We start from the raw sequence: 25,528 nt of genomic DNA on the forward strand, positions 1-25,528 counted from the left end.
CTATATTAATACAATGCACAGTGCAAAAAAGACTGCATTCCAGGAATGCAGCCTTTGTTTTTTTACCAGTAAGTTGCCTATACAAAGACTGTTATTAAATTTTGATTTAAAAGATATTTCTTATCTACAATTCCTAATCTAAATATGATACAAACACTAAATTGACTGTGAAATAGATAATTTAATAAACACACACCCATTACTTTTCATAAAGCTTCTGATTTCTCTAACTGCTTCTTTAACATGGCATTTTGGTTCACCTTTATACAGACGCTAAGGAAAAAAAATATATTCACACATATACTACTAGACAAAAAATTGCAACATTTCTTATACAGTACAATACTTGAATATCATTAGCACATTAACTGAAAAAAATTTATTACATATGTTTCTAAATTAATACCACTTGTTCTTCTCTCAACTCAATTTACTGACTTGGAAATCTCGATCCATGTGTATAAAAAATTAATCATTATGTAATGCTAAAAATGAATTGAAATTTTGTGATGCAAAAAAAAAAAAAACTAAATAAATAAACAGTACTTTGGATGACTAATTTAACTAAGGATCATCAACTGCCTTGGCATACTTAACCCTTTGAAAAACTTCATTATGGATCATTTTCATCAACCATTTTCAATCCACTGCAGAATGAAGGCCTCTCCCAGCAACCTTCCAGTTCCTTCTGTTTTGTGCAATGGCCATCCATTTACTACCCACAAACTCATGAATTTCATCTGTCCAACTATGTTGCTGTCTTCCAGGTTTTCTTCTAGCTCCTCTTGGGTACTCTGTTATTTTCTTAGTCCATCTGTCATGATTATGGACTAATATGCATTTATTATAGGATTCAAGGTGCCGTGGTGATATAATAGCCAATGCAAGCTATCAAAACTTCAGAAACAGCTTCTTTGGCTCATATACAGTAATAGTATTTGATATATAGTGCAAGAGGTCACAGGCATTTGCTGTGTTGGTAGGGAAAAAAAAGTAGATAAGAAAATACAAATTATATGCTTTCCTACTTACACATGCAACTATCCAGTTGACTTCTGAATTTATTCAAACTGTCAGCCTCAACTACCTGCGAGGGCAACTTGTTCCAACAATCAAACACTCACTTAACCCCGGGGGCTCACATCTGGTGAATATGGGCTTGGCACACCCAGGATCCTGAGCCAGATATCATCATTCTTCTCTTTCTTGGTGATTCCTCTCTCTCTCTCTCTCTCTCTCTCTCTCTCTCTCTCTCTCTCTCTCTCAGTAACTCGGGAATTTTTTTTTTTTTTTTGGCTGGTGCAGCTATAAGCCTCAGGCTTCCTTGTACCATATAGCTAATAATAATAATAATAATAAAAACTAGCTAAAAGAAAACTTCCTGAAATCTAATCTAAACCCCAACACCTGTAATTTGGTGCACCTGGGGTGGATGGGATCTGTCCAGTTATATTAAAGGAAGCAGCAAAAGAAGTAAGCAATCCCTTAGCCATGATTATGAGAGTAGCCTTGGACTCAGGGGAAGTCCCCTCGGACTGGAGATGTGCAAAAGTATCCCCAGTTCACAAAGGGGGATCAGAAGGTGACACGAGTAATTACAGACCTGTTAGTTTAACTTCTTTCTGTTCTGGGGAAAATAATGAAGTCACTGGTTAAAGAATCATTGCAGGATTATCTAGACAAGACTGCAGTAATAATTAAGACACAGCATGGGCTTGTTAAGGGAAAGTCTTGTCTTACAAATTAGGTTGGATACTATGATGTGGTTACAAAGGAACTGGATGCAAAAAATAATTTTGATATCATATACTTGGATTTCAGGAAAGATTTGGATACTGTTGCGTATGGAAGACTACTGTACAAACTGGAGCAGTATGGTATTAAGGGCAAGTTGCTACAATGGATAAAAGGGATGGTGGAGTGGGAGAAGACAGACAGTTGTAATCAATGGACACTGCTCTTCATGGACTAACGTTATTAGTGGAGTTCCCCAGGAGTCTGTGCTGGGCCCGCTGTTGTTTTGTATATTTGTGAATGGTATTGACGAAGGTATATCAGGCTTAATGTCCAAGTATGCAGATGATACAAAGATTGGCAGGATTGTTAATGACAGTAATGGCAATGTGCTACTAAAACAGGATCTAAAAAAGTTGGGCAGATGGGCTGAGAAGTGCAACTGAAGTTTGGCATTGACAAATGCAAAGATGCATTTGTCAATGCTAATTTGATATGGGTAGAAAACGAAAAAGACCTGGGAGTAATTGTGCAGTCAGATATAAAGTTTTCTGAGCAATGCAGACAGGCTGCCAGAACAAATCACGGGTTCTTGTTAATGATGTACAGAAATTTTGCTAGTAGGGAAAAGGAGGTAATTATCCCTTTGTATAAGGCAATGGTCAGGCCATGACTTGAGTACTACATACAGGCCTGGAGGTCTCATTTTAGGAAAGATGTAGAGTTGCTTGATTAAGTACAGAGAAGGGCAACAAGATCGGTGAGGGGAACAAAGGGGTCATCTTACCAAGAAAGGCTTAAGTTCTGCAAATTGCAGCGGCTGGAGACCAGGCACCTGCAAGGTGACTGAGGTGTATAAGGCCTTGAATGGGTTGAGCATGCTGAATTCTGATGGGATTCTTCCACTTGCTCAGATTACGAACCTGAGGGGACATAAATTCAAATTAGAGAAAGACAGTTGTATGCAGATGATACAAAGATTGGCAGGGTTGTTAATGACAGTAATGGCAGTGTGCTACTAAAACAGGATCTAAAAAAGTTGGGCAGATGGGCGTAGAATAAATGTATGGAAATCTGCCTTTAGCCAGCGGGTAGTCGATTGCTGGAACAAACTTTCATCTGCCATGGAAATTGATAGCTTAAATAAATTTAAGGAGGAACCGGACAAATGTTCAGAAGGAATGGATGCGCAAAAATTTATTTTTTTTTCTGTCTGATGCTACATAAGCTCATACACTTGCTTTCTTGCATCACATGCCTCTACTACTAATACACCATTCAGAAAACTTTACATCTGTCGGCACTGTAACTCTTAGATCCCTTTCCTCCTTCACTGTTTTTAAGTCAACCTCACCAAGTGTATAATTAATTTGTGGGTTGCTATTACTCAAATATAAGACCTTGCATTTAGCAGCATTAAAACATAGCTGCCACTTATCTGAACATCTCTGAAGACTGTTCAAGTCATGGTGAAGAATTGCTGTTTGGCACCGATCATTAATGACTCTGCCAATCTTTACATCATCTGCAAATTTTGACATCGTGCCTGCTATCCCTTCATCGGCGTCATTTATGAAAATGAGAAACAACAGTGGTCCAAGAAAGAGTATCCATCAATCATAACCTTCTGCCCTAAAGCCACCCAGCAATCCATGTGGGATTAATGGTAAGATCAGAATCTTACTAGTAAATCCCTACCTGTTCAAGCTTATATAGTAACCTCTCATGAGGGATCGAGTCAAATGCTTTGCTAAAATAAAAAAATAAAAAAAAAAAAAAACATGTCAAAATTGTTCCATAAATCAGGCTCATGAGTAACTGTGTCAAAATAGCCTACTAAGTTAGTTAAGCATGATTTACCGTTAACAAAGTCATACTGTGTATCCTTCAGAATGCCATATCTATCTAAATGTCCCTGGATTGCACTCTTAATCACTGCCTCTAAGATTTTTCCTACCACTGAAGTCAGACAAACCGGTCTGTAGTTACCAACTTTACTCTTAGAACTGCTTTTATTTATTGGAGATTTTTTTTTTTTTTTATCGTATGATGTGAGCAATACACGACGGAATCAGTTTTTTCCTGCCTCCTTTGTGTATCGTGGCCACGAGAACCAACCGGATAGTGCGGTACCATCGTGATATCCAAGCCCAAGGTGGGATTCAAATCCACAACCTTTGGGTTGCCGGTAGGCACTTTACCCAGTCAGCTATGGGAGATACACTGGCACTTCTCTGAACCAAAGGAATCTCTCTTGTCCAAAGATGCCACCATAATTAACCTCAATGGTTCAATACACTCCCTCATGCTGTCCCTTAAAACTACAGGATATATGCCATCAACACCTTGAGTTAATCCTTGTGGATTAACTCAAAACTTGGACTCTGCATGGCTGTGGGAAATTTTTATCAGCTTGGCCTGCACTTGTAAGTAGAAGGAATCTGTTTTGTAAAGACAGGATACATTTAAACAAAGGTGGTGTAAGAGATTTTGCCAGTATCATTGAGGACACCTTAAAGATTCGGGGAAACTGATAGTTTGGGGGGGAGACAAGGTTAATGTAGATACATGTTTATCTGATAATATTGGTCAAAGTAATGCTTGCACACACCTCAAGAGTTCTTGTTTGTTATCAAAAGATGTTCTGAGGGCAGAAACATTTCAATTGATCAGGTAGCTAATGCCAGAGAAACAAGCTTAAATAACTTCAAGGGGTATCTCAGGTAGTTAACTATACGAGACCACTAAGTCTTAATTGTCTATGCAGTAATGCCAGAAGTGTTGTCAATAAAATGAGTGAATTCGAACTGCTGGTTAGGAAAAGTAACGCTGACAGAATAGGAATTACAGAAATGTGGTGCGACCCAGATATAGGGGATGATGAGTTTCAGTACAGTATGTACAATGTATTTAGGAAGTATAGGACAGATAGAAGGGGTGTTGCAGTTACGCTTCTTATCAAAAGCAGCTTGAGCACAACGAAAGCACTCCCAGATTCAGACATTACACATGCTAGTACAGAATCTGTATGGTGTGAGATGGAAGCAAAGGTATTAGAATTAGTTGAGAAAGCAAGCTTATAGAGCATCAACCAAAAAAAAAAAAAAAAAAACTTCCCATTTCACCCATCCAGTCACTCCACCTTTAAATTTATTTAAGCTATCAATTTCCACAACAGATGGAAGTCTGTTACAACAATCAACTACCTGCTGGCTAAACATAAACTTCAGCACATCTATTCTACAACTGTTTTTTCTCAATTTGAATCTATGCCACCTCACGTTCTTAATCTGAGCAAGCGGAAGTATCCCATCAGCACTGAGCCTGCTCAAACCAATCAAGGCCTTGTACACCTCAATCAGATCACCTCGCAGGTGCCTAGTCTCCAGCTGCTGAAACTTGCAGAATTTAAGCCTCTCCTGGTAAGAGAATCCCTTTTTTCCTCTCACCAATCTTGTTGCCCTTCTATGTTCTCTCTTCCTAAAATGAGGTCTCTAGACCTGTAAGCAGTACTCAGGTTGTGGCCTGATCATTGCCGTATGCAAAGGTATAATCACCTCCTTGTCTCTGCTAGCAAAATTGATATACAGCGTGTCTCAAAAATATTGGTACAAACATTTAAGGGAGGTAGGTAACATCTAAAGGAATGTGAATCGCATAGGAACCCATAACCGGAAACGTCACGGGAAAGTAGTAGCAGAGGCACAAGAAGCAGAAATGACACAAGACAGTAATTAGTGGCAAACATTTATTTGACATAATATTAGCAATGGAGTATGAAATGGATGCATTTCATGATGTTACAACAGATGCTCGAAGGTTCCACCATGAGACGCTATGCATGTGTTACACCGACACAGCATGGATTGGTGGACACAGTCGAACACACTTGGAGTTTCTTTGACAGTAGCAGCAGCGCAGACGAGTCTCGCCACGAGATCCATTTCCGTCTCCACAGGCGATTCATACACAATAGATTTGACAGACCCCCACAGAAAGATATCAAGGCTCAATAAATCAGGTGAGCGTGGGGGCCAGGCAACGGGTCCACCACGGCCAATCCATCGATGCCCAAAATGCCTGTTCAAATGGTCACAAACACACCTTCCATAATGGGCAGGCACCCCCGTCATGTTGAAACCATATGTTGCGTCTCACATTTGCTGGAACATCATCAAGTAACCCTGGTAGAACTTGTTCAAGAAAGATCCGATATTTAGCGGAGTTCATGCAGAATGGTAACAGGTATGGGCCGACTAAGCAGTCACCGACCATACCTGCCCACACATTTATTGCGAAGCGATGTTGTGCCGCGTGGAGGCGCACACCGTGTGGGTTGTCGTGTGCCCACACATGAGCATTGTGCTGATTGAATAAACCTTCCAGAGTGAAATAAGCCTCATCCGTGACCAAAACATAGGCTGGAAAATTCAAGTCTTGAACACTTTTTTGGAGAAACCACTGCGCAAAAGCCACATGTGCAGGATGATCTTGGGAGAGCAGTAACTGAACCCTTTGGAGATGAAAGTGGTGTAAGGAATCATCGTGCCAGACACGCTGTACACCGCAGCAAGACACTCCTAATGCAGAGGCAACGGCATGTGTGCTGGTAGTAGGATTATTCTGGATGGCATTCAACACACTTTTTTCCATAGCGGGAGTTCGCTTCGAACGTGGTCTACCTGCACTACTCCTGTTACCTCTAAATGACCCATAATCGCACAAATTTTGATGCACACGCACAAACAAACGGTGGTCCAGTATATGTCTGTCTGGGAAGCGTTCTCCATAAATTCGTTGAGCGGCTCGTCCATTGCCCTCTGCTAATCCATACACTAGGTGCATGTCTGCCAGCTCACAGTTCGTATATCGATGCATGCTCTTTGTGCGGCGACTACTGCTTGAATGAGTAAACCAGAAATTTTCTCTCTCGGGAACTGATGAACAGTGCCGTGTACCGACTTACGGTGATGTTTCCGGTTATGGGTTCCTATGCGATTCACATTCCTTTAGGTGTTACCTACCTCCCCTAAACGTTTGTACCAATATTTTTGAGACACCCTGTATATCATTGACATACAGGATGATATCCATGACCTGCTCTGGCAGCCCGTCTGCACTGTTCAGAGAACTTCATACTCAATTGCACAATTACCCCGTCTTTTTCATCCTCCACCTCCCTGAGTGTAGTACCACACAGTTGGTACATTTCTCTTGGGTTACTGCTACCCATATGCAGTACTTTGCATTTGTCAATATTAAACTTCCATTTTCCACTTCTCAGCCCATCTACCTAACTTTTCTAGATCCTGTTGCAGTAGCATACTGTGTTTACTATCATTAACAGCCCTGCCAACCTTTGTATCATCTGCAAACTTGGACATTAAGCTTGATATAACTTAACTAACAGCATATACCTTCATCGATTTCATTAATAAATACTCGAAACAACAATGGGCTCAGCACCGAACCCTGGGGAACTCCACTAATAACATTAGTCCACGTAGAGCAGTGTCCATTTATTACCACTCTCTGATGTCTCCCACTCAACCATCCCTTTATGCATTGCAGCAACTTACCCTTAATGCCATACCACTCCAATTTGTACAGCAGTCTTCCATGTGCAACAGCATCAAAAGCTTTTCTGAAATCCAAGTACATGATATCAAAATGGTCATACAAGACTTCCCCTTAACAAACCCATGCTGTGTCTGAACTATTACTGCAGTCTTGTCTAGGTTATCCTGCATCACTTCTTTAACCAGTGACTTTGATTATTTTCCCCAGAACAGAAGTTAAACAAGTCTGTAATTATTTGCATCACCCTTTGAATCCCCTTTGTGAAAATGGGATACATTTGCACATTTACAGTCCACGGAGACCTCCCCTGAATCTAAGGATGCTCTCATAATTATGGCTGGTTTGCTTACTTCCCTTGCTGCTTCCTTCAATATAACTGGATAAATTCCATCTTGCCCCAGATACCTTTTTTATGTTTGACTTCAACAATTTCTCCTCCACTTTGCTCTCCACTATTACAAAATCATTTAGCTCCCTGTTAGAGTTTAGTAAAATTCTATTGTGTGAAGAAATGGCATACTCTTACTTCAAGAACCGCTCCAAAAATTTCTACTGTCAACCTTTCCTCCAAATCTTTCACCTCCTCTGAGCTCTCTGGCCTAGAATATGGTTTTAATTTTGCTGTAAAGGACCAACATTACCCAATAAAAGACTGAATAGTGGAACTTCAATCCAAACTCGAACAACATCCTTATAAATGGCTACTTATCCATCAAACAAATAGTATATTAAATTCCAAACTCACACCTAATTCTAATATAAAAAAAACAACTATCGAATATATATAAACTTAGCAAAACTTCTAACATAATCATACAAAAAGCGGACAAAGGGGATACGATTGTCATTCTAGACAAAGACACCTATACAGAAAAAATGGATTTAATCTTAGCTGATCAAGATACTTATAAAATCATTAACAACCATAACACCACCAAACTTAAAAATAAACTCGACATAATTTTAAGAAAACTCAGGCAGAACAAAGAAATCAATCTATATACTTTACAGCAAATAGGAATCCGTAATAACATCCTACCTCATATGTTCAGTATTGTTAAGTTACATAAACCTGATCACCCATTAAGACCAATTGTTTCTTTTAATAAATCAGCTTTCGTTAACTTATCTAGCAAAAATCATATCCCAACTTACCAGATTCTCAACATTCAGAATCACCAACACTAATCAAGCTTTTCAAAAAATCAGCAATACCATAGTTTCTGACAGAGACATTCTAGCGTCATTTGACGTTATGTCTCTATACACCAATGTACATATCTCATTCACCTTGCAAGCTTTACGCAAATTCTTAACAGCAGATGATACTTTAACAAAACGTACTACCCTTTCCATCAATAGTATTCTCAAACTTACTTCGCTTTTATTAGATGCCAGGTATTTTAGATTTAACAACAAGATCTTTCGATAAACATTCGGTTTACCAATGGGCTTAGGTATTTCAGCACCCCCCCCCCAATCCGAAATTTATCTTGCCACCATAGAAAATCAAATTTTGCAACCCTTTCCTTCAGGAATAAAATTATATACATGCTACGTGTATATAATTATATACATAATAGGTAATAGACTGTCCATAGATAGTCTCTTTTTAAAGTTCAATTCTAAACATGACAGGCTCAAACTTACCCTTGAAATCGGTATGAACAACCAGATCAATTTTCTTAATCTTACCATCTTCAAAACAGATACAAAATTAAGCACAAAAATTTTCAGAAAAAATACACATACCAGAAAATACCTTCATTTCGCTTCACACCACCCCCTTAATACAAAAAAAGCTGTCTTATACAACCAAATCCATAATGGCATCAGCTCCTCACAAAATGATTTACAAAACGAACTTCAATATCTCACGGATAAATTCATATCTAGAAACTACCCTCCCCAACTCATCTCTCACACAATTTCCACCGTTAAAAATAAAATTAATAACCCATCCAAACATAATAATAAAAAAACAAACACACACATAATTCTCCCTTACAATAACGAACTTGCAGGACAATTCCACCGCATATTTAAAGGTACAGACATTTCCCTCACCTTTTTCGTGTACAATAAACTAGGATCCTTTTTTAATTCCTATAAAGACATACATAAAAACCCCACTAGTGAGCTCACAACAATATTATATATCTTATTAAATGCCAGCCCAACTGTGGCGCCTGCTACATCGACAGCACCCCCACAAAATTTGGTTCTACTAAAACCTCCAACACCCACGCATACTACCACCAAAACAGTTTTAGAACAGGCCAATCCAGTACAGAACTTACAATACATGCTCATACCCACAACCACACCCCCTAGTCGATTCCGCTATTACCATTATTAAACTCAAATCCAGCCACAAAATTCTTCACTATGAAGCACTTATTATGGAATGGTTCCGGCACCATTCTAACCTCAACATCATAAACATGAAACTTCCCTTTAACCTTTCCCGGGCTTGGAACCTCTCGCGGTTGACGTTCCCACATGTCCAAAAGAGCATCATGGGAAACACAGACAACCTTTAAAATACAGCACACATTTACTTACCGCCCAATTTGCCAACTGAAGACGTTATAACCAACAAAAGTACTTCGTAACGACTATTGGCTCCGTCATACTATATTATCCATTTTTAATTCACTCTTAATGATTTCTTCCTTCTTTAATGACAACCTAGGATTGGAGATGTGCACTTCTACTTCCTTGGGCCCATTTTAAAATTCCGTTAAATTACCCTTAACACCCTCCTTAATTCCTTTACTCTACCTCCCCACCTAAATGATTTAATTACCACTCTTTTTGCAGATTTATTCAAAGGTGAGTACCATTTTTTTAAGCACTTGCTATTCCATATTTTAGTCTAATACTCACGGTATTATAAGATTTCTATAATTTTTAGTAATTTGTATTCCATAATTCAAATGTATTCGCCATCCCTCGGCAATCCATCCAGTTCACAGATGCCATATAGTACCTTAAACTGTCAAAGTCCCCTCTTCTGAAGTTAAAACCAGTGCCTTTACCTTGAACTGCTGCAACATCTTTCTTCATCTTCCAGCTGACGATTGCATGATCACTTCCTGACAGTGGTTCCTGTACTTTAAGTCCTGTGATGTCATCTGAATCATTAGTAATGATGAGGTCAAGAATATTCTCATTCCTAGTACTTTGTCTAACATGCTGGTATAAATAATAATCATTTAGTTCATTTAAAAAAGTTTTTCCCCATCGTGAGTTTCCCTCCCACTTATTCCAATCAATCTGCAGCAGATTAAAGTCACCCATAATAAGACATTCGCACTTGCCTGCCCATTCCATCTGTATGTAAAGACTCTTGTCATATTCTTCACAATCTTCTGGTCTGTAGATTACTCCCACTCTCATTGTTCCTTTGCTTCCAACTAACTCACACCACACAGATTCTATGTTAGCAGACGTAATTTCAGACTCAGCAAAAGCTATTTTCGCAGTCAGGCTGCTTTTAATAAGAAGCACAACCCCTACATCCCTTCTATCTTCATTATCTTTCCTAAATACATTATACATACCATAGTGGAACTTGTCATTGCCAATTTCTGGTTTGTAACATATTTCTGTTAGCACTATTATATCAGCAATACTTGTCCTAACCAGAAGTTCAAATTCAGCCATTTTACTGACAACACTACTGACATTATTGCAAACACAACTAAGACTAAGTAATCTTCTATAGTTTACTACCCTGAAACATTGCTACCCTCAGAACATTTTATCAACATCAGCTTTTGTGGTAACAAACAAGAATTCATGAGGTAAGTGCAAGTATTACTTTGACAGTAAGATATTATCAGATAAATGCAGATCTAAATTACCCTTCTTCCCTAACTAGCAGTTTCCCTGAACTCTTACGGTATCCTCAATAATACTAGCAAAAATCCTTGTATCGCCTTTGTTCAAATGAACACCACCTCTACAAAATAGATAGTTCTACCTACAAAGGCAGGCCAAAATTTCACCCTAGAGCCTTGCAGATTTCCTCAAGTCTCCAGTTAATCCACAAGGCTTTCAGCATATAATCCCTCTTTTCGTGTGTGGACAGAATTGTAGATACACACATTGTGACCTAACTTGCAACATTTTTTCAGCACAGTCCTATATTTATCCAACAGATGGTCAGGTCGTATATGTTTAATATCATTATTCCCCATGCAAATAATAATTTTCTCTTCACCTCCCTTAAAATCTGACAATCTGTTGGTAACATCATCAATTGTTGCTCCTGGCAAATACACTCTGGGTCTGGACCACCTATCTTTATTTAAAAAAATGTTACTCATTTCCCTGACAATGAAGTCTCCCAATAAAGCTAGATCATCTTCAACCAGAACAGTCTGCACTTGACTATTCTTTTCTGAGACCCGAATTGGGGGTGCATCACTTGGCAGAACAGGAGATACCTGAGTCCCTGACAAGCTTCCACTTACATTCATTTCTTCAGTGACTCAAATTCTTCTTGTAACACACCAAGTTGTAATTTGAGATCGGTGCACTCCTTAGATCAGTTGCAAAGAAAAGATTTGCCAGATGAGCTAGGTTTGTCTACATGGTTTTCCTATAACAAGAGGTTGTTCAAAGTCTCTCAGCATATTTGTACACAATAGTACAGTCAAGCGTTCCTTAGAAATTTTTTCGCCCTGGCACTTTTAGTTTTTTAGACTCATTGTTTTTTCAGGAAGAGCTTTAAAAAACAACCCTATTTCGTCACAGTTGTAAATATCCTTAGCTTCAAAATCACGACATAAATCTTCCAATTTGACAGTCCATTCGGTTACAACCCCAGTATCAACAGATTCACCTTCACCACTTAGGGTTTTCCAAGAAATTTTATGCCGAGTTTTGAACTTGTCTAGCCACCCCACAGAAGCTTTGAACTCGTTTACTCCCATAGATTTCGCAACCTCCAAAGCCTTTTCCCTAATAATAGGCCCATTAATGGGAATTTTTTTAGCATGTTCGCGACAAAACCACTCATACGTAACATTGTCAATTTGAAGTCCAACAGTTTTCGGGAATGATTTTTGAACTTGATCATTTCCGTGTTGCCAAAATTGTTTGAGCAGTTCATTTTTTTCCCTTTAGGATGTCGCTTACCTGCGTCTTCCCGATTTTGAATTTTGCAGCGAGATTGCGAACACTATTTTTTTGCCGATCATACGCATTAATGAGTTCGACTTTATCTTTTAAAGTTAAATGTTTACGAGAAGACATTGTGCACTTCACACGACACTGAACAAAACTGAAAACTGAAAAGATGAAAGGCTGACCATATTCCCCCTCCCCTGCACACACCGAATTCATCAGAAGTTTTACACGTGCCTTAAAATTCTTGAAAAAGAGTTTAGAACCGCGACGTAAACCTTGATAAAATTCAGAGAATCGGAAATAGAAAATAAACACACGATTGAGGTAATACTTGGAAGAAACGTTCCGAAAAAGGGCCGTGAGCTCCCCAGCTGTCCGTTATGGGAAAATCAAATTAAGTGCTAATCTAAACGAAACAGTGCAGATTGCCTGTCCGCGTCCGTTACAGAGAATGTCCGCTAGACAGAAGCTGCAAACACGTTAAAACCAATAGAGGTGAGTTGGGGAATTTGAAAATGTCTGTTGTAGAGAGATGTCCGTTAACGAGAGGTGTCCGTTAGGAGAAGTTTCACTGTAAATATCAATTTTTGGCAATGGCTAAGAATCTAAAAGAAAAAAAATTCAATCATTTTGCAAATGTGTAAGATCATTTGCAAAAATATCCTGTTTTTGAATTTAATAGTGAGAAATATGTTTCTGAAATTGAGAAAGTTGTGGATGATTTTGAAACCAGATTCAGTGATTTTAAAACAGTTGAAGACTTTCAATATAATTCTTATCCATTTAATGTCGATTGAGATACAAAACAAACTGCAGAAAAATTCACTGAGATCTTCACATAGAGAAAATATTACTTGAAAATTAAATTATTACATTGCGAAACAATATCTTCCTAAAAGCCAGACCATCAGAAAGAGTTTTGAAAATATGTTTGCCGAGAAAAGTACCCAAATGTAAAAAAAATGCAGTGAACTTTTAAATTCCTGTTTTGGTTCCACATATCTGTATGAATAGTATTTGTATTTGAAACAAACAAAGACGAAGAATCACTGTTCTCTTACGGACTTACATACAGAAGATTCCCTACTGTTGGCCTTATCAAGTATATCCCCGATTTTGCAAGCTTGGCAGATTACATGAAGACACAAACTTCACATAAATTAAAAATTTATGTATGTATGAATTTAAAATAAGAATTCTGAATTGTATTTAATTTTAAAATTTATAAACAACATTTTTCAATATGTGTTGATTAACTTTTTTAACCATGTGCAATGAAATTCTTGAGATGGTAGATCGCGGCACATTTTGAAGAAAAAAATGTAGATCGCATCACAAATTAAGTTGGCCACCTCTGCTCTACTGTATGTCAAAACTGAATATGAACAATAAGTGTCCTTAATATTATGTGACTTCCTAATTTCTATATAATATCTAAGTTAACAGCTTGTTTACAGCGGCATGTTATACTATTTCCATACAACACCACTTTTTAGTACTGATCACAGTGTAAATTATACTACTGCTCACATGCACCACATACTTCAGGTGTAGCATGCTTACTTTAACATATGTAACTATCCAGTTATTTGTTCAAATTTTATTTTTAAATGTAATGTGAAGAACAAGACATAAGTTGTGTTCTTCAAAACTGGATATAATTTTTGTGCATTTGGGATAATATATTTTAAGGGATCAATTGTTTACAATATGGTGTAATTAAATCTGCTTTGACAATAATTATACTTCCATTTTCCTTAAAAATTAATTCTTAGTAAAATTAAATTTTACATAATAAAGAAACAAATGACTGCTTCAAAAAAAAAAAAAAGTTATCAGTTCACAGTTTCAAAAGAAATTATAATCACTAGAAAGCAAGTCACCTCTGCATGAATATCAATATCAGGGTGTTTCGGGTTTAAATTATAATATAAAGAAGCATGTATATGTAATTTTTTTTTCACTAGCAAACAGCTGTACACCGATGAGCCAAAACATTATGACCAGCAAGTCATTATGCAAATAAAAGCAATTGCACATTGTGCAATTGCTTTTATTTGCATTTTATTTGCATTAGTGGGGTCAGAGCATATCCGAAATGGCACGGCTCGTGGGATACTCACGGTCAGCCGTGGTTAGTACCTACCGAAAGTGGTCCAAGCAGGGAAAACCCAATAACCGATGGTGAGGTGTTGGACAACCACGGCTCATCAATGCTCGAGGTGAGCAAAGGCTCTCTTGAATGGTACATGGCAATAGAAGGGTAACTGTGGCACAACTCGCCAGTAATTGGAATGCTGGTGATGAGAGTAATGTGTCACAACACACGGAATATCAAACCCTGTTAAAAATGGGACTGTGTAGCCGCAGGCCATTCCGAGTGCCCATGCTAACCACGGTTCGCCAGCAACGGTGCCTACAATGGGCACGCGAGCATTGAAACTGGACCTTGAGTGATTGGAAGAAGGTCATCTGGTCCGATGAATCACGTTTCCTGTTGCACCATGTGGACGGCCAGGTATGTGTGCGTCATTTACCTGGAGAAGTGATGGTGTCTGGATGCACAGTGGGATGAAAACAAGCCGGTAGCAGTGGTGTCATGCTTTGGGCAATGTTCTGCTGGGATACCCTGGGTCCAGTAATCCATGTGCCAAGCACTCTGATGTCAACCACCTACCTAAACATCATTGCTGACCAGGAACATCCTTTCGTGGCAATGGTCTTCCCCTCTGGCGGTGCTGTCTTTCAGCAGGATAATGTGCAACACCACACCACCCGGATTGTTTGAGATTGGTTCGCGAAACATGAGGAAGCCTTCCGGGTATTGCCCTGGCCTCTAAATTCCCCAGACATCAATCCCATCGAGCATCTGTGATTTGTGTTGGAACAGCAACTCTGATCTGCAGCGTCTCAACCATGGACATTATAGGAGTTAAAGGACCTGCTGGTTATGTGTTGGTACCAGATACCACAAGACACATTTAGAAATCTTGTAGTGTTGAATGCTTTGCCGGGTACGAGCTCTTTTGGCTGCACGTGAAGAACCAACATCATATTAGATAGGTGGTCATAATGTTTTGGCTCATCGGTGTATATGTTAAGCATTAATAAGAAGGAATACAAACTACTCTGCATTGTTAATTAAGAAAAATATATCATCACTAAAAGCAATCATACAATCTGATTACTTGGAAATAAACATATACTGCCATCCCCTGAGTGACTACAGGAAAATTCAGGGTTACAGGTGGTCTTTATATTGGTATTGTAATCGGTGACATTACTGCTGCACCCAAAAAACATGCAGTAAAAATACACCTTCTTCATTCACTGTTTTCCTTGAGAGCTTTATATACCTCAATCACCCCCCCCCCCCCAAAGATATCAAGTTACCAAGCTTTGCAAGTCCACACTGTTCTCCATATGGATATTGATTAGCACACCTCACTAATTTGGCTGCCTTCTTTGAACCCTTTCTAGAAACTTTGTCTTTCAAGTGTAGCCTCCAGACTTTGACACAATATCCTAGATGCATTCTTACCATCGTCTTATATAAATGGATAATGACATCTTTTTCTCTACTTGCAAAGGTCCTACATATCATTGACAGGAACACCACATGCCTTCCCAGCTGTCTGTTTAAACTGCATGGAGAATTTCATGTCTCACTGAATCGAACCTCTTAAGTCTTGTTCTGAACCACTATGACTACTCTTCCCTTAGCTTGTAACTCTTGGCACCTCCGTAACAAGGTGGGCAGGAGCAGCAGCAGTGCGTAGCACACGCTTCTTGATTAGACCGGGGTTCGAGCCCATGACCACCAAATATGGAGGATGTGGAAAGGTCAGAGAATGACCACCGCATATTTCCGGAGCAATATGGCCTTAGTTGCTAATGCTCCTAAAAAACCAAATAAGAAACATAACATCGTAACTCTTGGTGCAAAATCTTCCTAGGTGAAAAATCTTTCATTTAGCAGCAAAGTTCAGTTGCCATTTCTCAGACCATTCATGCAACCTATCTATGCCATTCTGAAGCAAAATCGACTGATTCTGGTCAACCACTCTTCCCATCTTTAAATCATTGGTACACTTTTACAACTTCCTCTGCATTCCCTCACAAATGTCATATAAAAAAAAAAAAAAAAAAAAACCAGAAGTGGTCCCAAGACCGTTTCCTGAAAGACTCTCTTTGCTACACTGGACTACCCTGGGGTATGTCCGCTTATGACTACTTCATCTCCTATTCCATAACCTTTCCCACAATGAAGTCTCTCACTGGTCTACAGTTGCCCATTATGCCTTTCTCATTATGCCTCTCTCTCTGTAGATTAAGGAGAAGTTAAGTTAGCAAGTCCAAGGAGGCTGTCATGGAGTCTAATAATGATTTCATTAATATCCCCAATGGGACAAACTCACATGCAGTCTCTTTTAGTATAACAGGATATATACCATCCACTCCCAAAGCCTTATCTTCACTCAACTTCTGTAGTTTTTCCCCTATACTCTTCTCCAAGCTTGATATACAGGGTGTCTCAAAAATATTGGTACAAACGTTTAGGGGAGGTAGGTAACATCTAAAGGAATGTGAATCGCATAGGAACCCATAACCAGAAACATCAAGGGAAAGTAGTAGCAGGGGCACAAGAAGCAGAAATGACACAAGACAGTAATTAGTGGCAAACATTTATTTGACATAATATTAACAATGAAGTACAAGATGGAGGCATTTCATGATGTTACAATAGATGCTTGAAGGTTCCACCATGAAACGCGACGCATGCGTGACACCGACGCAGCATGGATTGACGGACACAGTCGAACACACCTGGAGTTTCTTTGACAGTAGCAGCAGCGCAGACGAGTCTCGCCACGAGATCCATTTCCGTCTCCACAGGCGATTCATACACGATAGATTTGAGGACCCCCCACAGGTGAGCGTGGGGGGCCAGGTAATGGGTCCACCACAGCCAATCCATCGATGCCCAAAACGGCTGTTCAAATGGTCATGAACACACCTTCCATAATGGGCAGGCGCTCCCATCATGTTGAAACCAAATGTTGCATCTCACATTTGCTGGATCATCGTCAAGTAACCCTGGTAGAACTTGTTCAAGAAAGATCCGATATTTAGCGGAGTTCATGTGGGATGGTAACAGGTATGGGCCGACTAAGCAGTCACCGACCATACCTGCCCACACATTTATTGTGAAGCGATGTTGTGCCGCATGGGGGCGCACACCATGTGGGTTGTCTTGTGTCCACACAGGAGCATTATGCTGATTGAATAAGCCTTCCCGAGTGAAATAAGCCTCATCTGTGACCAAAACATAGGTTGGAAAATTCAAGTCTTGAACACTTGCTTGGAGAAACCACTGTGCAAAAGCCACACGTGCAGGATGATCTTGGGGGAGCAGTAACTGAACCCTTTGGAAATGAAAGGGATGTAAGGAATCGTCGTGCCAGACATGCTGTACACTGCAACAAGACACTCCTAAGGCAGAGGCAACGGCACGTGTGCCGGTAGTAGGATTATTCTGGACAGCGTTCAACACACTTTCCTCCGTGGCGGGAGTTCACGTTGAACATGGTCTGCCCGCACTACTCCTGTTACCTCTAAATGACCCATAATCGCACAAATTTTGATGCACACACGCAAACAAACGGTGGTCCAGTACATGTCTGTCTGGGAAGCGTTCTCCATAAATTTGTTGAGTGGCTCGTCCATTGCCCTCTGCTAATCCATAAACTAGGTGCATGTCTGCCAGCTCACAGTTCCTATATCGATGCATGCTCTTCGCGCGGCGACTACTGCTCGAATGAGTAAACCAGGAATTTTCTCTCGCGTGAACTGATGAACAGCACCGTCTACCGACTTATGGTGACGTTTCCAGTTATTGGTTCCTATGCGATTCACATTCCTTTAGACGTTACCTACCTCCCCTAAACGTTTGTACCAATATTTTTGAGACATCCTGTATAACTTAATTTACAATAGTCTGGCTTGCCACTGATCCTTCATGGTTCAAATTGTCTTTCATATGTACTTTGCAAAGATCATTGTGATGTACATATTCAACTCATCTGCTACACTTTCTATAACTTTACTACTTTGATCAAGCAAGTAGCTATCTGATTATCTCTTCCTTTTTGCATTCATGTAAAAATGAACTCTTTGTCGCCATTTTTAGCTCTCTTTGATTGTGACTTTTGTACTCAACATTTGCCTATTTTACCTCACCAGAGTTTTATAACATATATACTTGTAATGCACAAATAAATCACTATCTCAAAATAGTCTGTAACTATCCCATACTTTTTTTATTTTCACTGAATTAAACTCTTAATCTTGCTTATCATCAAACACACATCTATCTTTTCTGGAACTTCTCCACTGGAATGAATGCATTTGTAGCTTCCAGGATAAATTTCTTGAATACTTTCCATAATGGATTTGTGTCCAACAGTGTATAGTTGTCTTTCCAATTAACAAAGCTAAAGAAATATCTCAATCCACTATAGTCCCTCTCTCTTGAAATTGAAGCCTTCCCTCTTACCTTTCATTACAGAAATCTCCTTGGAAACTACCCATTTAATGACTTTGTGGTCACTACTTACTATTGGGTTTTGCCTCACTGTAAAATTTTGGATACAGTTTTTTGGTGATCAAGTCATCCACATTAGAGCCCCTTGTACTTTCTTTGACATAGTGGAATAAGAAACAGTTATCCAAATAGCTCAAAAATCTGTTTTCCCCTGGTGTATGGCTTGTACACAATTTTCAATCTATAAGAGGTAGGTTGAAGTCACCCATAATGTTCAAGATGCCTAATTCCACAGGCGATTCCTTAGAACCGTAAGGTCTACCACGTGTCATCATGCACCACAGACTCAACATCCATCAGTAACTTAATCTGACTCTGGGTTGAGTCTGACAATTCCTCCTGCTCGTCGATCCTCCCTGTCCCCATCCCCCAAACATGCTTTATTCACAATAATTAAATTTGTCATCTCCTATCTCTGGATGGCACCAATCTCCATTAGTTCTATTATATCAGCTCAAACTTGTTTAATTTATTTACAATACTACATACAAATAAAATTTTTTATCTTTTGGCTTTTTACAGCCCTGTAAACACATTTTTCCCAGTATTATGTGACTGCTGGGAGTTTTTGCACCTATTCCAATGTTTCTTTCGATGTATGAGATAATTTATAGGTTGGACACAAGCACTCAGGGGAGGGTGCAAGCGTGATTTTGGACCATGTCACTAACCTGCATCATTCCAATGGCTCACCTAATCTCCCCCCCCCCCCCAAATTAGCAGTTCCCTGAACCCTCAATGACACTAACAAAAACCCTTGCGCCGCCTCTGTCAAATAAACTGCACCTTTACAAAACAAATTTATTTTATTAGCTAGGGCAGGCCATCCTGAGAAAAATTTCCACTAAGCCTTGCAGTCTCTCAAATATAGAGCTAATCCACAGGGCTTTCGTCATATATTTCCTCCTATATGTCTGGGCAAAATTGCAGATACAGAGACATTTTGTCCAATCTCGCAATATTTTTCCAGATGACCTTATACAGCAAAGCCTCAATTAGTACGAATAATGAATCCTGCGAAACGATTGTATTGAACAAATTCGTACTATTCAAAGCTATTATAGCACAAAGTATGATAATTGGTCCCATCCCAATGAAAATATGCAATAAAAATTTTTAAGCACAATTTTTTTATTTGTTTATTAAAGTATATATTACCAAAGGATAATAAAAATGTATTTCTGATTTGAGTTTATTATAAACTAAACAGAGAAAACGTTATTACATTTTATTAAAATATTTTTGCAGTTTACACTGAACTGTCTTCTCTTTCTTTGTCTTCATACATGCACTTGTAGTTGTTGAAAACTATTCATATCTCGGCGGACTTGCATGCTTTGGTCGATGTTGGGGGTCAGTATCCATAACTTGTTGTTTTAAAGCTTCCAGAGGTTGAAATATTTTTTCGTATTCATTGATGGTGAACTCCTTCATTGTCAGCTTCTTCAAACACACAGTTTTGATATAAATTAAGGTCTCCATCAGCCATTTCTTCCAAGTGTGATTCATGCAAGTCATGGACATTTGTAGTGTCCAGTTCATCGAAACCAAGCCTTCTTCAAATGTCTGTTATTTCTTCAACAGCTTGCACTTGAAGAAAGCCATCAAAATTATTTGCACAATGAGGCAAAGTGTGTTTCCACACTGCACACATATTGCTTGCAGTTAATTATTACCAAGCATGGGAAATATTTTCAATTGCATCTTTGATGCTATATTTTTATCATAAGTCAATTAAAGAAATTGCATTGTTGCCTGTTGTTTGAGCAATTCCCTGTGCAAAAACTCTTCTTAGGTAGTAGGCTTTAAATGTTGCAATTATTCCTTGGTCCATGGGCTGTAATAAAGATGTTGTGTTTGCTGGTAAAAAAATGACTTTTACATTCTAACACAATGTACAAAGTGTAGATGGATGACTAGGGGCATTATCTAAAATCAATAATGCTTTAAAAGCAATATTGTTATTCTTGCAATAATTTTCAACAGCTGGGCAAAAATATATTAAAAATCAGTCTTTAAAATGATCTTTGGTCACCCATTCCTTCTTATTTGAATGCCAAAAAACTGGAATCACTGATAGTAGCCTCTAAGCGCACAAGGATTCGATGAATGATAAACAAGCATTGGTTTCAATTTGAAATCTCCTTCTGCATTGCCTCTCAATTAAAGTGCTAAACAATTCTTAGCCACTTTACATCCAGGTTGACTTTTTTCTTTTTTGGAAATAAGTTCTGGAAGGCATTCTTTTCCAAAATAATCCAGTTTCATCAAAATTAAAAATTTGTTGGTTTGTGTATTCACCTTCCTCCACTATTTTCTTCAAAGTATTGGGGTATTAGCTGCAGCTTCTTTATCTGCACTGGAAGACTCACCAGTAATTTTAACATTATGCAATTGAATTTGATTTCTAAAACAGTCAAACCAACCATTGCTTGCAATAAAAGTTTCTTCAGTTTCCGCATGAACTCCATTTTCTTTCTCTGCCATAAAGAGACTCAATGCTTTTGTTTGAATTGCTGCCTTTGCTAAGAGGAATACGTTTTTGGTTGCAGACTTCCACCAACACAGATAACAGATGCTCCATTTCTATCATTGTAATGCTTCTATTCTTAGTACACGTAGTTGTTTTCAAGCCACACAAAGCTGATGCAACTTTACCATTTTCTTTTATTTCATCTGCACGTTTTATAATATTATGTGCTAGATTCATGCATTCCAACATATTGGCCTATTTTAGAATCACTATCGCCACATGCATGTCGTTTTATTACATCAAATTTTTATTCTACTGTAATAACAAGCCTCCTCTTTTTTGCACTTGCATTATTTGTACAAGTATTCTTCTGATTGTCCATATTTGCTAGGGGCAGTTTATCAAAATTTAAAATATAATACAGTACTGTACACGTATATAGGATAACAAGTTGCAGCACATCTTCACATGACAATATCCATATGCTGACTGACCAGTGAGTGTTTGGTTGGTGCAACACGGTGTGAGTCATTGATAACCCATATGTAATTTTTGGCCAAATTTTGAATAAAAACTTGTACTAACTGAATTTTAACTCGTATTAAATAAGGTCTGATGTCATTTTATAATTCGTACTAAATCGAATTTCATACTATTCAAATTCATACTAATCGAAGCTTTGCTGTATTTCTTGACTAAGTCATCAGTTTGTTTTATTAGTACCTGTAGGGATCACCATACTCTCTTTAGTGCCCTTAAAAACTAATAACTGTTTAGTCACATCATCAATTTTCACACCTGGCAGACATACTTTGGTTCTGTTCCATTTTTCTTTATTGCAGAATATATTTCCAGTTTTCTCTACAACTGAATTTACTAGTAAGACTATCTCTTACTGGTAGATTCAACTGTAAAGGAAACTGTAGAACCAGAGCATTCTGCAGTGTTAGAACCAGACTTGGGAGAGCATCACTCAATATAAAATCAGACACTCGGGCTTTTATCAAACCTCCATCTCAAAATTTCCCTAGGGCATCAATTTGTGTTCTCAGAGACTCAATCTTGCCTAATTGAAATTTGCACCAAGTTGCAATTTAAGGTCATTGCACTGCCTACATTTAGCACACAGAAAAGAATTGCCATCAGTTAGAGATGTTCTGTATGTGTGTGTGTGTGAGACAGCAAATACGAGGAAAAAAGGCAGCTTTTTTTCCTTGCAAATTGTCAGTGGAAAAAAGCAAATTGTCAGTGGCAATTTGCCCATCAATCTCTGACATGTTGTGTACCTTTTCCAGCTGAGAACATAATTATTTAAGGAGATTTAAATAATAAAAATATCAAAATAAGCAATAGTGAATTACATTTAAAAATGTACCACTTAAAAATTAAATAAAAATTATCACTATACTCGATAAGGTTTAAAATCAATTCTGGTAACTACTGTCAAACTTCTTGTCTTAACTCAACTGCTATTTTCTTGGCACAAAGCTTTTCCTGCTCTTTCTTAAAGTGACTTAATTTAATTTCTCCTTGCAGCATTCTGTCCACAGTAACTGCTAGTTTTTTTCCCTGCATATATAATGTTGTATATAGTTCACTTTGAGTTTCACATCATGGGTCTATCCAAAATGTCATATTACAATTTCCTTACTTTTAATCTCTCCTAACATTGTGAGTTTTGTACAACTCTAACAGCACATTTTTGTTTACTCAGCTTAAATTGAATTTTTGGCATTTTGTGCCACATGTTTCTCAGATAAAGCTGTGATCTCATTCTGATTACAGTATCAATATAAAGACAGGCCAACTGAATTTTTCTACAGTCACTCTGTTAATGGCAATATGTGATCATTTCTAAAACTGTGCGCTCATCAGTGATATTAATTAATAATTTAATTATTGCTTAATTAACAATGTAATGCAGTTTGTGTTCCTTCCTATTAAGGCAGAGTGTGCCTATGTAATAAAAATATCAGAGAAGTTTCTGACAACTATTAACGGTTGTTTAAATTTGTCTGAATACAGTACTGAATAACAGTACTTCAGTACTTAAAGATATCAAGTATGAAAACTCTGATTTGATTTACCTCGAACTGATATGATTGAAATTTCCCAATTAAATCAATCACTTCTTTTTCAGAGATCTGTGGTTTAGTAGGGGTCCAGTCCTCAAAATTTTTTGATTCTTTCTCCCAGTAAAATTCACGTAACCAGCTCATTGCAAAATTTGCTCCCATGCGAAGCATCTCAAGAGAAGGAGTTCCTGCATGGCAGGCATTATGCCTCAGATCAACCAGCCAATAAGGAATGTCATACTGTTTAAAAATAAATTGTTTCAGAATTTGTCAAGATTAATATAATCAATTGGTATATGGTATCATATTCTTGCAAAAAAGTCAGTTCACAAAAACTTAATTTCAAAATTGTCATAACAGGGGAAAGAACAAAACAAAAAACCATAAAATAAATTATATTATTTTATAATCAAGCTAAAGCATATTATGAAGATAATGGGAAACACTAATGTACTTTTCCATTAGCTTCAAAAGAACTATTTCAACACAGGAAATATTTTTTGACATGCAACATCCATTTTGACATTAAATTATACAGCTCTTCTTTAACAAATACTGATGAGCCTAACTTAACAATGGCACTATATTTTTAGTTCAATTTCAGAAAGAAGTATCTTAGAAAACTAAAAGTGGGTGTGGGAATAAATTGTCTAAGATAAACTTCATTTCATCACACAAAGAAAGAAGTAGCAAATATCTGTTGTTAAAGATGAACCTTACACAGTGGCGTGAAGTTGCATTTTTGATGTTAATGCTACTGGTAAGGGACTGCTGTATAAAAGAACTACACTGAAAGTACTGTTGTTTTAATTTTTATTATTTTACTTATATTTTTAGAATGAGAGAGAGAGATATTATTTACAATAGTAAAATACAGAATACATGATCAAGCATTCCACTGAAATCTGACTGAAACACAGAGAGAATTATTTTTTTAAAAAATTTCCCTTAAATTCAAATGGTAATAAACCTTGCTCACCAGTAACATCTTAATCTCCTAGATTAGATAATTCTTGTATATACAGGATATGTTTTGTTGGCAATTTTAAAAATGAATTTCAGTATGACAAAAATACAGTGGACCCCCGCTTTACGATTGGCTCACTATATGATAAACTCTCCATAATAAAATACTGTTCACTATACGATAAGTAGTAAGCACCAGTAATTCAGCAAAAACACGTTTGCAAATTGAATTTTAATTCTATTAAACTCCAGTTCTAATAAGCGAAAATAGGAGAAATATTATACACAGGCTATAAAAGTAAAGATATTAAGCACAAATTCACACTTTATTACCTTATCAATTAACGAAATTAAATGATGCGTGAAAATCAGAAGAATATTTTCCATAGGTTAGCAAAATAAAAATAAATTTACACTTACGTGCATAGCTTAATTAATACTGTAATATATACATACTGACTAATTGATATTTCTGTTCACTGACATTTTTTTTTGGGGGTTTAAAATTTAAAACAGTAAAAAAAGATAAGCAATCAATAACAAAGAACACGGCATGCCAAATTGCAACTAACATGATATGTGCAAGTAAGATAGGGAGTAACAAGTTTACGAAGCTTAAAAAATAGGAATGGCAAAAAGATTCTAAAAATTTATTTATGTTTTTTATATGATTTAAGATTTCATGGAAGGAGAAACACATTTCACTATAATAACGTAAAAAAGCCCAGAATTCCAGTTATTGGTATTATCACAAATGCAATAAGATGAGTTTACTACCCATTTATAAAAGATTGCACTAACAGAAATCCCAATAAATGGAAACTTCAAACTTTTTTTATTGTTTTATGGTAGTGACCTCCACAAATGTTCTTAAGAAAAATATCACAAATGCATTCAAAATTGATTCTTATAACCGAACATATGATAACTATGAAAGTGTGGTGCAATTTAATGATT

General features: G+C 37.6%; 1 protein-coding gene across 1 annotated transcript in view; it reads right to left on the reverse strand.

The window, feature by feature from the left end:
* Window positions 1–25,528, reverse strand: part of LOC150081445 (ribosomal biogenesis protein LAS1L-like) — a 154,863-nt gene that overhangs the window by 70,008 nt on the left and 59,327 nt on the right. The window contains exons 5-6 of the mRNA XM_090379302.1: window positions 23,618–23,845; window positions 197–273 (exon numbers count right to left, since the gene is read on the reverse strand). Of these exons, the coding sequence (XP_090235428.1) occupies window positions 197–273; window positions 23,618–23,845 (305 nt within the window). The remainder of the gene's footprint in view (window positions 1–196; window positions 274–23,617; window positions 23,846–25,528) is intronic.

This window comes from Mastigoproctus giganteus, chromosome 8 (genome assembly GCF_048544385.1).
Source record: "Mastigoproctus giganteus isolate SK-2022 chromosome 8, ASM4854438v1, whole genome shotgun sequence".
In the NCBI taxonomy this organism is placed as follows: Eukaryota; Metazoa; Arthropoda; class Arachnida; order Uropygi; family Thelyphonidae; genus Mastigoproctus; species Mastigoproctus giganteus.